This window comes from Pungitius pungitius, chromosome 1 (assembly GCF_949316345.1).
Source record: "Pungitius pungitius chromosome 1, fPunPun2.1, whole genome shotgun sequence".
Classification (NCBI taxonomy): Eukaryota; Metazoa; Chordata; class Actinopteri; order Perciformes; family Gasterosteidae; genus Pungitius; species Pungitius pungitius.
In genome coordinates this window covers 22,540,282-22,555,078 of record NC_084900.1, presented here as the reverse complement: position 1 = coordinate 22,555,078, position 14,797 = coordinate 22,540,282, and the positions used below count along the sequence as shown (strand labels likewise).

General features: G+C 44.3%; 2 protein-coding genes across 3 annotated transcripts; both read right to left on the bottom strand.

The window, feature by feature from the left end:
• Positions 1-392: 392 nt before the first annotated feature.
• fkbp1ab (FKBP prolyl isomerase 1Ab) lies at positions 393-5,383 on the bottom strand. 2 transcript variants are annotated; one of them, XM_037479234.2, is made up of 5 exons: positions 5,215-5,372; positions 5,083-5,130; positions 3,021-3,133; positions 2,160-2,318; positions 393-1,417 (listed from the first exon to the last, which is right to left on the bottom strand). In XM_037479234.2, exons 1-4 carry the CDS (start codon positions 5,249-5,251, stop codon positions 2,190-2,192), a joined length of 327 nt encoding a protein of 108 aa, XP_037335131.1. In that variant the 5' UTR covers positions 5,252-5,372; the 3' UTR covers positions 393-1,417; positions 2,160-2,189. The 2 variants fall into 2 exon arrangements, with proteins under 2 accessions (XP_037335131.1, XP_037335132.1); XM_037479235.2 differs by lacking the exon at positions 5,083-5,130 and having other exon boundaries at positions 5,215-5,383.
• A 1,047-nt stretch (positions 5,384-6,430) lies between these two features.
• nsfl1c (NSFL1 (p97) cofactor (p47)) lies at positions 6,431-11,592 on the bottom strand. Its single transcript, XM_037479232.2, has 9 exons — positions 11,436-11,592; positions 10,676-10,776; positions 10,405-10,482; positions 9,368-9,533; positions 9,182-9,277; positions 8,856-8,965; positions 8,473-8,610; positions 8,025-8,195; positions 6,431-7,512 (listed from the first exon to the last, which is right to left on the bottom strand). Exons 1-9 carry the CDS (start codon positions 11,535-11,537, stop codon positions 7,350-7,352), a joined length of 1,125 nt encoding a protein of 374 aa, XP_037335129.1. The 5' UTR covers positions 11,538-11,592; the 3' UTR covers positions 6,431-7,349.
• Between the last annotated feature and the right edge of the window lie 3,205 nt (positions 11,593-14,797).

The following is a 14,797-nucleotide window of genomic DNA, read 5'->3' as shown; positions in this document are numbered from 1 at the left end:
TATGCTGATTTTTTAGTCTTAATTAGGAATATCACATGCATCTATGCATTAAAATGATGTAGACATAGGATTGGGAAAAAAAAAATAACCTTACATTCTTATACAAGACAATATCAATACATAGTAAAATGGAATTAAAGAATATTAACAGAATTGGGAAGTAGTGAGCCAATAATTTGGAGGTTGAACCCAATACCAAGCTGCGGTCTGATGCCTTGAATCTGCTAATAAAATATTTACATGTTAAAGACTCAAGTGAGCAAATACAGTCAGGCTTCGTTGCTGCACGCCACCATTGGTTTTCGGCATACAGTAACCAGCAAATAACTACACAGTACAGAGGCGGGGGGGCAGCTTGGCCAATGTTACAGTGCTCAATAACTGACAGCCAGGCCAGCATATTCCTTTATTAAACTCCATTTAAAACCATTTATTTGAGATATAAAACCACTGGGCCATGTGTCATAATATTTGACTTTATGTTACATCACTGACACTGGGCACAATGTCTATTGTCATATGTGTTAAACATCAACATTGTGGATTCTCAGAGATAGAAAGTACGCATCTGAAAATTTGTGACACAAGGGGAGGTCACCATTTCATTGTCTCCTCAACCCCCCATTGTCGAATTTCAAGTATTTCCTATTTATTTACTTTTTTTAATCAGGAAGAAAAAAAGAAATCCAATTGATGTGCATCAAAATCCCGTCGTTGCACAGTTTGACCTGTTGACAGCTTTAAATGGGGTTTAAAGACACAGCGAGATAAGGAGAACATCAAAACAAATTGTTTGCAAAGCTTTCCACATGTACATGCTGCTAGGGTTTCCATTGGACCATAAACAGCACTAGAGGGAAAGGTGGCACTTCCTTTTCAGTGTTGCACCACCTCCCATGACATGCACTTTAACACAGGAAGCTACTTAACTCAACACTACGCCTCATCCCTCTCAAACAGAAAGGTGTCAATTAAATTGTTTCTGGTTTTCTGCGGGACAGGGATATAAATGATTGTACATTTCTTTTCATTCCTGTAATACGACAAAGCGCCAGCTCTCTGACAGTATGACAGTAGCGCATGTAGACTTGAGGCAGGTGAATGTCCTCTCTAGAGGTTCATTGGTGCTTTGTACTTGTCGGCGTAACCATGCACGGCCAACATTGGGGGATAAAATTAAAGAAACTTAAAGCGCAAAATAGTATTCAAGACACAGGGTTTTGTAAGGTCGTGGGCCATGTTTCATAGGGAGGAAGGATATGATGGAAATTATATTTTCACTCAGTCACAGAGACAAAATAACACAAACTGTCCTTAGTTTGATGAAATAAGTAGTGGAACAATAAACTGGAGCCTCGTATAAAATCAAGTGCAGACTTTCCTAGTTTCTCTCCAGATCATCCAGGTAGGAAGTCATCTGCGAAGACACCGAGAGGGAACATTTAGGATCAGAGCACAAGTGACAGCGTGCCCAAAGTGATCATCTGTGAAAATGCCCACCTCTAACTGTTTGTTTGAAATAATTAACTTGCGCTAGTACAGTTTACTGTATGAAGGACAATGTTTTTCTTCTCTCTCTCTCTCTCTCTCTCTCTCTCTGACTTTTTGAATTACAAAATTACAATTCTTGAAGGGATATAAATACTTTCAGATTTTTAAATATTTGTAAAACCGTGCATTTTTTCTCCTTTATTATATATGTCCGTTGTGGTTTTATTTAAACAATAGGCTCTAATTATGGGGATTCTAAATAAAAATAACTAAATTCTTTTAAGGGTTTAACCCTATATCAGACATTAGTGCACAAAATGTGTAAACTTTTTGTCCACTTAGCAAATAAGCAAATAGCTAGCCTTAGTGAACCAGGTAACTCTCGGTTTCCTTCTTTAACATAACGTTATCTGTATATTTTTGGGATTCCAGGAACTTCCGTTAGATACAAATGTAACTTTAGCCGATTCATCTCACCATGTCCTCTGCATGGGCATGATAACATTGGGATTTATTTAAATAGAGAAAATGAAAAAAAATTAAACCTAATGTAAGCTATAGCAATTAGCACTAGCATGTTAGCTGACGTTAGAATGTGAGCTGCCGCTAACAATTGCAAAAAAAACCCACACTAACAAGGAACAAGTAGGTTGTAGCAGGATACTTACAGACAAAAAGAAAACAGGACTTGAATGTTTTCATTCCAAACCCAGCAGTTCAACATCAAAGATGAGGGTTGCGTTGGGAGGGATGATACCCGGGTGGCCTTTGTTTCCGTAGGCAAAGTCGGGTGTGCAGGTAAGCTGGGCCCTTTGACCAACGCTCATCTGGAGGGTCGAGGGGCAACGCAAACAGAGGAGAGAGAAAGAGACAACACGGGTCACCTGCTATAGCTCGACTGCAACATACAATACAGCCATTGCAGTCAAAAGTCAGTCTGGAGCTCCAGGTTGGAGAATAAAGAACGGGGCCCAGTGAAAGGGACGGCGGGGGTACATCTCGCTTGGTTACTCATTTCTTGGTCTACACCATGACCCTTTATTGCAGAACATTTGATGTTGCAACATTCATTTTCAAGCAGATGTCTTACTAAGAAATAAAAAGGTATTTTAACCCATATACACAGTACGCAGAGAAGATGAAGCCACACTTCCATGAAGCTAAAGGGCCACTGCATGAGTGTGTGAGATAAAGCCCTGTTGCCCTGCTGTATTGACCCACCGTTTGCTGTGTTCATGGACACATAGGTGGGGTGGGAGGGGGGGACTCAGAAAAAGAATAAACAGCTAAATGTGTTCTCTCTCTTCCCATCACACTTGTTTTTTTTGTCTCTGAATCGTGACTGTTGAAGCTGTTGAGTAACTATTTCCTACATTGAATCGCTCTGTTCCAATGGCACTTATGAAATACAATGGAACATGTCAACGTTACCGGACGGAATCATTTATGAAGCTTGCATGCCAAAGCTTAAACTGAGGCTAAGGAGGTAATTACGAAGTGCAGTAGGTGCTCAGTTTTTTCCGGCCTACCTGCACAACACCCTCTTCCCACCCTCGGATCACTTCCTGCTTGCCGATCTTGAACCTGAAAGGCTTGTCCCGGTCGCGGGATGAGTCAAACTTGCGTCCGTCCGTCAGGGAGCCTGTGGGATAAGAGGGACGCAGAAAGGGACGCAAAGTCAGAGAGATTCAGGCCGATGCACAACCTCATATTGTGAGGGAAACATCTAGCCACTATCACAGAACCTGCAACATGAGCAGAGCAGATACACATAAAAATGCTGGCTCTAGGAACTCTATATATAACATTATATTAAAGAGAAGACCATCTTCTCCCGATGTGTGTATATTGAGAACGCAAATGAAAGCGTCCAAGGATTTCCGAAATAGCCGCCGCAGCTGTCTGCAAGGTGGGTTTTAAGTGTGACAGTCGGGGAAAACGCAGGCATCGAGGCGCAATATAGCACCCTCCAAGACTTTTTACACCCGCACTGGTATTAGCCGGGACGGGTTTGGCAGTGTGTGTGTGTGTGTGTGTGTGTGTGTGTGTGTTGGGAGTGTGTAGTGTGGGTGAAGGTGCGACATCGCTTGCGTTGTTGAGCACATCAGGGGGCGGCTGGGATGATCCAACCTGTCATTCAGGTGGGCGGGAGTGGGCAACCTCTCGTCTTCTTGCACATGCAGATGGTCTGCAAATTAAATTATCTGCACAAGCAGGAAGGACGACTACGTCGGCCTTTAAAAATACCCCCCATCCCCAGTAAATCAACGTTTTTATCTTCAGGTTGACGTCTGCATTTAAAAAGGGCCCGCCTGGAATGAAATATCCGGTTACGGTTGGAGTTTCAAGGCAGAGTTGGGTGACAGGAAGGGAGGACGCCCAGAGAGGATATCCTGCTGTTTCTGTGTGATGCAAAAACATAAATGATGCAGACTAACGCTAAAAAGGCATCTCATAAAACCTACTTCACTGTGAAAGGCCCAAAACAGATCTTGTTACACATTCTTGGAAGCAAAGAGGCTTGTATTACGGGGAGAGTGGTGTCCGTCTTCACCAGGTGGGAAGGAAAGTCAATCTGGAATCCCATTTAGTCGCAGATGCTGTATGCGTTTCCTTCGTTTCTCTTTTAACAGCGATCCACCCCTCTGCTAGACCTGGGACTGTGAACAGCACCATGTGACTGAAATATCCCAATAGACCCTGAATTGGCTTCCATGCTTGCCTGAGGAGAACTTTAGGGATCCTCTGCACACGGTCATTCCAGCGTGTTCATTTGTCCGATACTGACCTCAGGTGTACTTTGTGTTTTGTGCTTATCATCAATGTTACCGCTCTAACACTCTAAACTGTATGTTAGCGTTTTGCTCAGAGCAGGCCTGTTGGGAAATTATGCGAGAGTCATTGATCAGTTAATCAACAGAAGAAGAAAAAAATCTACAGCGCATGCAGTCCTACAAGATGGGGAATTGCTCAAATAATCAGTGTCATTATCAAGAGTTATGCGTCCCGAGAGAAGAGAGGAATAGGAATGACACAGTGAGTTGGCCAGACGGCTTTTAATCCGCTCAACTAAACACCACCGACCCCCAGAAACTCCAACAAAGACAGAAAGGGGAAGGAAATCAGACGGGATTTAAGACGCCGCTGTCTGTCTGGTGTCTGTCTGTCTGTCCCGCTCCTATGTTGATTATTCTCCAGACACACACTATTATCCGCTGAGTGGTCACCACGAACGAGAGCGCACATTTATATTTTAACGCAGGGAAGAATCCAGCGCGCTGTCCCCGGGAGTGGTCCCACGCGCTGGGAAGGGGTTACATTTCCTTGCGGTGCCTCTTTGCCCCACTGATAAATCACTGCCTCGAAGGTTTGTCTCGCGCTCCACAACAATTAACATTTAAGAGTGCACCAGTATCGCAATAGTACAGTTGTTGTGGACATTTTGCCGTGACACTGCAGGCTGAGCACGCGGCTGTGGGGACACTGTTTGCCACAGCAGTCACCCCACTTGCACGGCCTTTCAGAGTATTAATTACAGGACAGGAGCAGCGAAACGTGCAGCTTGTGTCCATGCGTTTATTTAAAACTCACCGACGTAATGCACCACGCACGTCTGTCCTTTTTTGGGGAAAGTCCTTCCTGTGGAGGAAGTCAGAAGAAGGCGGAGTGTAACAGAATAAAGTGCAAATGGCAGAATAGTAACGAACACAGAGGCGTTCTCACCGTCGCCAGGGGTGATGGTTTCGATTTCGACTCCCATTTCAGCAATATGTTGTGGAGCGATGTCCCTGCGCTGTCCCCGCTCCTCCTGCAGTCACTGTCTGTCTGTCTGTCTCTCTCTCGCGCTCTCTCTCTCTCTCGCTCTCATATTGCACGCCACTTCCGCCCGTGACCTCCAAAATAAAACCTTGTCCTGGGTGAGTGGCGTACATTAAACGGGCCCCCTGGCGGCCGTAGTGGAGACCAACAATAACACGAATCACCCAAATAAGAAGCAAAGACATTTAACAGAAGTAGAAGAGCTGCTCACAGTGTTCATCGTGTAACGTTAAACTGTTAATAAAACTATTAACACAGCACAGGTTTAAAAGTTAGAGACATTTGAATTTTGAGTGCTATTGGAGCCTTTTATCAATTTAATTATTAAAGTTTCAACATTTCAACATAAATCACCTTTCACAGAGTATCCTCCCTGTAGAAACAGCAACAAAAGCAAGTGCTTCCAAAATCCATTGGAACCACTTTAATGTAGCATCATTACGGTTACAACACTCAATTGCAGTTCAATCGTTTTGGGGGGTGTTTTGTCACAAGAACAGATAATTGGCTCTAAGTGCACACCATGCACTGCCCATGTGGGCGTGAGTAGATTACAGCACTGAGCACAAATGTCAGTATAAGCTTTACAGGAAAGATAAAATCCACAAATAACCAGTATTCAAAGATCCACTTCTAGCAAAAAACATCTTATACTCCCATGTAATGTAGAGGTATTTAATTTATAATTAAGTATGAATTATGTTAATGTTCCTCACATTACAAAAAATGATGCTGACACAACTGCTATGTCACCCATCAATCACTGTGGTCTGAGCTTTATACTGCCACAGACACAAAAGCACTGTGCTAAAGCAGCAGGAGATGCAGTTGGTAACATTAAAAGATATAAAGGATAAATGCCATTGCCTTTTAATGGTGAGAGCTCCAAAAGTCGAGGAGTCACCATCAGATGACCACAGTTAAGTCAAGTAAATAAATAAATGGTTTGACCATCATGCCATGTGAATGACAAAGATGTTTGAAACCTTCATGAACCTAGATTGTGAGAGTTATGTGCAAAATCACACCTTTATGCACTACAATATAATCAGACAGACCTCGACAGTTAGAAAGCAATACAGAAAGCGGACATACTACAATAAAAACCCAACACAATCAGTTCTTTATACATCAAACCATAAAATGGATTTATTTCACCAGAGGTCCAAACTTATTTCTGTGTCGCCCCCCCAGGATGCATAGAAGGTGTCAGCGTCATCGATGGAAATCAACTTCCACTCCTACAAACCAGTGTCTACAATCTAATTGTTCTTTAGCTCAGCCATTGGTTGGACAATAAAGCTATGTGTAACGGTTTGTCATGTCACACAGGGGAGGTGCTGTAAAGGGAGAAAAAAGCAGTTAAAAAAATAATTCCATCTTCATTTGAACAAAAGGGACAGGTTTGGTAATGGAGCTGAATGAAGGAGCGTAAGGCTACTGGTATTGGTTGTGGAGACCCCCCCCCCCCCCGTGCTTTCTTACACCTCTCACTTCATATAGTATAGAAGATACGCAGCGAGAGATGGAAACTTGCCCTCAAGCACATTATCAATGTGTACTTATTAAGACTAGTATTCCCTGTGTGGGTCTGGCTTGTGCTATTGAGACGGCCAGGCGGTGGATCTGGTGAGGCCCCTGCAACTGATAGTAAACAAAGCTGAAGGGCCAACTTAAGGTTAATAGAAGCGGAAGGATGGGGAACACAGAAAAAAAGCATTTCTGCAGCTAACCTGCTCATTGGGTTCAACCATATACTGCTGTCCCCCCGTCCCCATAACAACCATACTTTTAGTTTCCCCCTGGAACAGCCTGTCACAGACCACGGCGGGCTGGAGGTTAAACGCGGGGAGCAGAATGTTGTGATTCATTTTAGAAAAAAAAAAAAAGGAATCAGAAGTTGAAACATAAGTCTGTGTTTTCTCCTCCCTCAGAAGGGGCAGCAGGTTTCACAGGGCTGCAGTTACTCAGCCACACCACCAGGCGGAGGAGGAGGGGGAGGAGGAGAGGGGTTACCCCCCCCCCCCACTCACTAGCCCTCAGTTTAGCCGCTGGACGATGACTGCGTTGAGGAGGTTGGCCTGCTCCAGGGTCAGGCCCTCGTCTGACAGCTCCTTGTTGGGGAAGGTGGTCATGAGAACAAACTCTCTGGCAGCCATGGCGGGCCGCGCCCCCACCAAGAACTGACGCACGTCGGACACCCTGTGGGACAAAACAAGACACACCAAAAAGAGAAAATGGGTCATGCAATGAATAACATTTAAATTGAAAACAGGAGAATTGAGGTTGAACTTTTAAAAAAACTTGTTGCAGAGACACGAATAAGATACATAACACGGGGCTTAATAAAGAGACATTATATTGTAGGGGATGGTGAGGGGAAACGCTGCATCGGATTTGAAGTTATGACTCGCAGAAGGAGCTTGAGGTTCGACACAAACTGAAAAATTGGGAACAGATTGTACCTGCACTACAATAAGTTGCTTTCTGTCGTGTTGGACCAGCAGTACACGTAGGTGTGTGTGTGTTTCTGTCCTCCGAGATGACCTCTTCATTTCATATTAAATTTATTTGCATTTGCAATTAAAATACACGTTTGCCTGAACATTTAGTGGTTCAATAACTGGGGAATCAGATGGGTCAGTACACATTTACACGGCATGCAGAAACCCGGTTTGTGTGCTACTGCAAATTGGAAAGAGCCAATGGATCACCTGTGGGAGTGGTTGAACCTTTGGACGAGCCTGCCACCATCAGCCAGTCTGATCTGGATGTTGGTGACAGGCTGGGAGGAGTCGAGGGTCACGGAGGAGCTCGCTTCGGCCTCGATGGCGGCCTGGTCCTGCTGAGATGTTGCCGCGGCTGAAACCAACTCTGGGGTGGCACTGGAGATGGGAAAGTTCAGAATACATTCCACTTGGTCAAACTGCGGTTGTAGTACAATGAGGCAGTTAGCTGAGGTTCAGGTTGGGCAATATGGAGATAATAAAGTGATCACAATGTTAACTAAATTCGCTGATATTTATGCTTCTACAAAAATACCACATCTCAAGTACCAGGGACCAGTAGAAGGGATTATGGACAGTTTAATTTAAAATGATGATACTTTTATATCCAATGTGCATCCATTTCAGCAGTTTGAACACTCCTCAGTGATCTCACCTTCCCAACTTCTGTCCTTCGCCCCCAAAGGCCTTGAACGCCATCCTGGGTTTGGAGAAGTCCTCGTCCCTGTGGTCCTCCATGTCTAGATTGACCTGCCCCCCTCGAGACCTCTGCCTCAGCTCCAGGGGAATCTCGCTGCAGGAGAACAAGAGGGATTTCGCACTCAGCGTCTATATGTCTATTTACCAGGGCTACTTTCAAAATCTAGACTATTTACTATATACAGGTCACCCTTTTCTGTCCCAATGACTTAACACGGTCACATGCATCCAGATTCTCTCCGAGCCTGGAGTTTACATATGAACATTATGGACAGTGTGTGTCCTCATGCAGATATAATCAATTGATTTCTTTAAATAAAGTTAACAGACGATTCTCACCCCCTTCTGATTGCCTCAAGGAAGTTAGCATTTCCTGGATCGCTGTAGTTTCTGAGCTCACCATTATCCAGACTGAAACCGGTCTTCCAGAGCTTCAGCACCACATGGACCTAAAACACACACACACACACACACACATCAGATCCCTACAACTAAAGATAATAAAAACTGAAAAAAGGTTTTCATCTTCTTAGCCTTTTCGTTTTATGTTGACTGATCCTTTGCTCGATTGGATGAAATCCGCCTTCAGGGCTCGACTAGTACCAATGATGCAAGAAACAAAGCAAGGAGTGAAAAAAAGACGACCCATCAGGACCTGTACTCACGTCCTGCTGGCCCTTGGAGCCGTGCCTCTCTCCGGCCACATAGGCCGACTCCTCCTCGGGAGCTGCGCCTAGCCTGTAGCCTCCTCCAATGAAGGCCTTCATGGTGAGAGGAGACATTCAAAAACATGTTACAAAACACAAAAAGTCGCTGATGCAACAACCGATCCCAATTCCGTTCCCCCTCACCCTGGCTTTGCTGGACTCCCCTGGGCCTCTTCCAGGCCGGTCCAGCGGCACAGCCCCGTGTTCCCTTGCTCCCTTGAACAAATCCTCCACCACTTCATTGGAGCTCTTCTTCTTAGGAGGTCCGACAATCTGCTGCCCACTGCGCTCTGATCCCCCCGCAAAAAACCTGGCACGGGGGGAATTCAGAGCGTGATGAACTCTTACACAAACCATCACCATCTAGATGTCTAACAAAGTCTCGGGTGTGATGCATCTATTTCAAGGTATAATAGCTCGATCACGGTCCAGGGTACCATAGCGCTAAGATGGAGAGTCATCGACTTGAGTCATCTCACAGAAATCTGTCACAATAGATGGAGATGAACCAGTGAGGATTGTTTTATTAGCATGAGACATTGGATGTGTGGCGTGATGCAATTTTCATTGTCATTTTTCAATAAAGGGGAGAAATTGCCCTTTAATTATGTGTCCATCTTTAATGTACCCAACCCACATAGCTTTAGTGTTTTTTCCTGTAAAATGATGTAATTCATACTTATGGAAATAACTGTAGTCATAGTCAGATCCGGACAATAGGCCTACATAGCCGTGTATAATCAATGCTATGCTATATTAATGAAAACGACCATGTCAACACCAATATGAATGCCATTTGTTAAGTGTTCAAAAAGCTGGATAGGAACAAGCTGGTAAAAAAGGGAACCTTACAGATGTTTCATTTATTACTATCATAGTAATGATGATGATGATGATGATACATAATCATATTGAAAGTATCGGGTATCGTAATATTTGGGAAGGAATAGTATCAAAGTCACAATTTTGGTATTGTGACAACCCTAGTGTACAGTTAGCTAGGTGTGTTTCATTGTGAGGCTGTGCAGCTCAGACCGACTGTCCTTCCTTACCAGATGCCACAATGTATTTTAATAATTCAAAAAGGGAAAAGCAGACACCTAAGCACGCTTTATTCCTTCATTTTGTAAAAGTAACTGGCGCATTTAGATTTACCGGCATCACAGGAGAATTCAACTTACCTTTGGCCTTCCTCCTCGTCACTCTCCTCCTCTGCCTCGTGCATCAGATCTCTAAAGGACGTCACTCTGGGCTGAGTGCTAATAGTATCAAAATGTAAAAAAAGGTTTGTTACACTGAATTTGAGGGAGACCAAATCAAATTCATGAACACTCACTCTTTGACCCAAGAGGTTTTGCGAAAGAAGACTGGATATTGCATTGTAATATGTGCAAATACATTAGAATTGTGCGTGGAGGTGATAAAAAGGCAGTGGGAGGCTGCAAACGTTACCTTGGCCCAGCAGACCGGGACACCGAGGAACCGATCTCAGGTTGAGGAAGAGTCACTATGTCGTCATCAGCTCCATCCTCGAAGAAACTAGCGAGTGCAAGCTGGGGGAAAGCGAGAAAGAAATACGAAAATCAATGCCAACAAAAAGTTCTGAAAAATGTTTCCTCAGCCTAAGTGTCACGTGTTACTGGTGACCTTTTAAATGACATCTCAGCTGAGAGAAGGATAACTCAACTCCATCTATGGTTATTGTGTTTTTCAGTATACAACCCCTGTTTGCACAGGGGGGCATCCAAACAGTCAGTTTCACTTTCCTAATCACAATAATAATATGATTCAGCAGGGCAGCAGGTGATTCAGCTTCAGACGCTAAGCAATGATATATACACGGTCATAATAATGGTTCAGAACGTCCGTTACGTCGTTACGTGCTAACGCTAGCTAGCGCAACTCAATGGATTCGCGGCATACCCGCGCTAGCCTCAACTTTGTGGCAACCTGCTTATTAAAGAGAAACGTGAAAGGAGCATATAGTGCGCGTGGCCGCGCCGCCACCCAAATGTACAATGCGCGTGCGGTTCGGTGACAAAGCGCTCGGGCCATTGTCAAAGGGTGACTTGCACAAATTACCGGCAACAGAGGCTAATGTCAAGGCCGGACAAGCTATTCGTGTGACACATGCCGTATCACCGCTGCTCCCCTGTGATTCTTCACAGTACAGTCCACCGCAACACAACGCGAAAACGGAGAAAAGACCTACCTGCAAATTCCAGCCGGCGGACTCCAGGAAAAACCGGGCCCTCTCCTCATCCACGTCAGTAACGGCGACGAACTCCCTCACGGACTCCTCTTGGCTCGCCATTTTGATTTGCTCCTCCAGCGACTCGTCCTCCTCCAGAAAGGAAACAAGCGACGGATGATGGTTCCTATCCGGCGGCGCGGACCCGAGTTGACGCACTCATTTCTTTGTAATGAAATAAAAAGGATAAATTCAAGATTAAAACTAGTAGATTTGCTCAAGATGATGCCATCCTGTATTTAGGCTTGTCTCAATGTTTTACATTCAGTTTTCATTTTGATAATCACACTCTTTTGGGTTTGTACCGCGATGTGCTGCTGACAGTGTTTTGGCCAGTAGGTGGCAGAGTATGCCGAGAGAAAACAACACGACAGCAACTTAAAGGCATCAGCGACTCCAATCCAATCCATGATTCGGAACAAAGGTCCAAAGTATTGCCCAAAGGCCACAGAGGAAGACTATACAGAATGTCTGGATGCATTTGACCGCTCAAGACATAATTTTCGATTTGTTATGTGTACGCTTTAAACAAGGGATGGCGAAGGGCTAGTAATGTATGTGTTTTTATTGAAACTAAATTACGTAATACATTACATGTGTAACTTTAGGTTACTAGGTATGTAATGTCCAGTTGGTAATGGCCAGCATTCTTGATGGTAAAGCATGCTGCACTTGATCAAAACATGATTCTAGGTCATTTTTCCTTTAAATTTCAGGCTGCTTATGGACATTTATTTTTTTACCTGATCTTGTTTTGTAAATCTTAGCCCATTCCAATCTAAGCCCAAGAAACACCTCCATGTGAGAACACTGAGCGTTGAATACAGAAGTCAGATCTTAATCTGCATTGTATCTTTTTAGTTCTCATCTCTAGTTAGTCTTTTTGTCCACAAATGCTAGGATACCGGTGCTGATGGAAGTGCAGGTACAAGTAAACAAGTGCCTGCGATTCAGTATGACGGAGAGAATGCTTCCATGGTAGACATCTTTGTACCAGATGGCACAAAGCAATACATCCTAGACAGATTTGGAGAATTTTGCCAGTGGGGGGTCATTGAGTTTTTTTTTGTGTTGGTTGATCTTCAAGGCTAATTAGCAAAGTTGTCACCTCACCTAGTGAAGAGCACAGCTCCAGAGAGGAGGTCACATATTGTTTCCCCCCTTTGGATGTTTTCAGCTTCAGGGTCTGTCTGATGAGGCAACTGCACGCGCATACGTGGCAAGAGGGTGAAAGAGACAAGGAAGACAAGGGCTAGAAGAGAAACAAGCCCAAAACCTTTACAGCAATAGAACAAAAGCAAGAAGATCCGTACAGATGATAATATGTATTAATATAAGACACCATGAGTCGGGGGAAATGACAAAACTCACCAGTCACAGTAGGTCAGACCGCAGTGAATGCTGCCTCAGGAAAGCCTGAGGGCATGTGTGTTTTGAGGTATGCACATATGTTCCTTATCTTCCCTCGAGGCTGGAGTTGTTGTAGTGTCACAATTGTATTGTGACATGTCAAAAAACTATTACACAAACATCAAAAGACCAAAAGGGATTCAATGAGCCTGATGTAAACAGAGTCTTATTGGCAATGATAAGCACATGCTTTGGCATTAACATTAATCGAATGAACCCAGGGAGCCACTTTGATGGGAAGGAATGGGGCGCCGGTATCCAGTTATCCTTAAATATAGCTGGGTTACGTTTCTGTCCGGCTGCTAATTGGTATTCTAAATGTGCTGCAGCATTTAACTCAATCTCATCTTTGAAGTTTGTATAGGTGTCTGTTTTGGCATATTTTTTTAAACTCAGTAATCTTTATGCTAAGCTAATCGCCTCCAGCTCCATAGTTAGCGCACACATCCCAAACAAGAAAAGTGTAGTGCTGAACTCTATTAGATGTGTCTCACTTCCTACTGAAATAATAAAGAGAAAAGTAGAATCTCAATCAATTGTCCCAACTGGCTCCCTTAGATTCCAGATGAATTATACTGAGATGTAAATGTGGCCTGCAGACGTAGTAAGGCTTGTAGTAAGGCTGCCTTTTCTGCTGAGGGGGGTCAGCAGACAATAACTTTGGACCACTGTCAATTAAATAGGTATTAAGAAAAGTTTGAATCAGCACAAGAGTTCTTTGAGCATTCAGTCCTAAATGAGCACAGAAAGTATTGGGCCAATGGGTCAGGCAGTGTGCGAGATTAGCTGTGGGCAGAGAGTGGCTAATAAAAACAGAAGAGCACATTTGTTTAGTATCAACATGATCCTTTGGCACTTTGCCCCTGTTCCTCATGCAGCCAGCCACGGTCACTTGACCTTGTGCAACCTGCCGGAGGTCAATGACCGCCAAAAGTGTTGTGAAAGACGGGTGAAATGACTGCTCATAAAAGTGTAGCCGTTGTAGAAGGTTGATGAGGACAAGCATTCGTGAACCCCTCAGACACGGGACCATCCCCACCACCTTCCTAACCCCCCCCCACCCCACTTGCTCTCCATTTCCCCTTTCCGGCTGGGGTGTCATGTCGTGAGGTGCACAGCATTCTTCATGACTCCTGACAGCAAGGTAGTGAAAGTTGGGTGCCACCCCCACCCCAATCATAGCTTGTCAGTTTCAGGAAAGCACTTTTTGACCGAATGACACTTCCTCATTAAAATGAGACAAACGTACCTGCTGCTGAAAGGATGAAATGTGTGGAGTTGTTTTGCCGTGATCTGAGGATGCCTCACCACAACTGCTGACCGATAGCAACTCAAAGAACGACAAACCTGGTTCCCTTTTACTTGCTCTTCACTGCTTAGACTTGTTGTCCTCCTGCTGCGGTGTCCAGCAGAACCATAAATCTCCCCTGTCTCCAGGGAAACAGTAGCTAATAGTGACAATGGTGTCTGAGGGGGTCAAGGCCTTGCGTTAACTTAACTGCCCGGCTAAAGGTCAATGGTGTCGCAAACCATCGGCCCTTCAGAGAGGAATCCCAAAGAGGACCGTGATGTATGGACGGCAGCAGACGCTGATGCTGGGCTTCCACAAATTACCTCTGATCCAAATGGTTTTCTGCCAAAGTAGATCAGATTACCGCTGTAGGAGCCATTTTTGAAGCAAAGTTAATTGGGTGACGCCTGCTGGTCGAAGTTGCACACCTGTGGCAATTAGTGGACAGGAAGACAAACGATCCTGGAAGTTGTCTTTTTTGCTTCGGTGTTGAGTGGTGGGAAGACGTGGACGCCAGCAGGCATATGGTTTTTCAATTGTTGTTGTTAGTTTTTGCTTGTTTATTTGTTTGTTTATTTATAAGTCTAGTGACAGTTTATTTTTGTTATTATACGTGAAAGAG

Bases quoted from the DNA above. Each gene is read 5' to 3' on its own strand.
- fkbp1ab (XM_037479234.2), bottom strand. From the start codon at position 5,251: ATGGGAGTCGAAATCGAAACCATCACCCCTGGCGACG. The intron at 5,131-5,214 runs GTGAGAACGCCT...CTTCCTCCACAG, and splicing joins AACCATCACCCCTGGCGACG to GAAGGACTTTCCCCAAAAAA. The intron at 3,134-5,082 runs GTGAGTTTTAAA...CTTATCCCACAG, and splicing joins GTGCGTGGTGCATTACGTCG to GCTCCCTGACGGACGGACGC.
- nsfl1c (XM_037479232.2), bottom strand. From the start codon at position 11,537: ATGGCGAGCCAAGAGGAGTCCGTGAGGGAGTTCGTCGCCGTTACTGAC. The intron at 9,278-9,367 runs GTGAGGGGGAAC...CTCACCATGAAG, and splicing joins GGGAGTCCAGCAAAGCCAGG to GCCTTCATTGGAGGAGGCTA. The intron at 7,513-8,024 runs GTGATCCATTGG...TTTGTCCCACAG, and splicing joins AGGTTCAACCACTCCCACAG to GGTGTCCGACGTGCGTCAGT.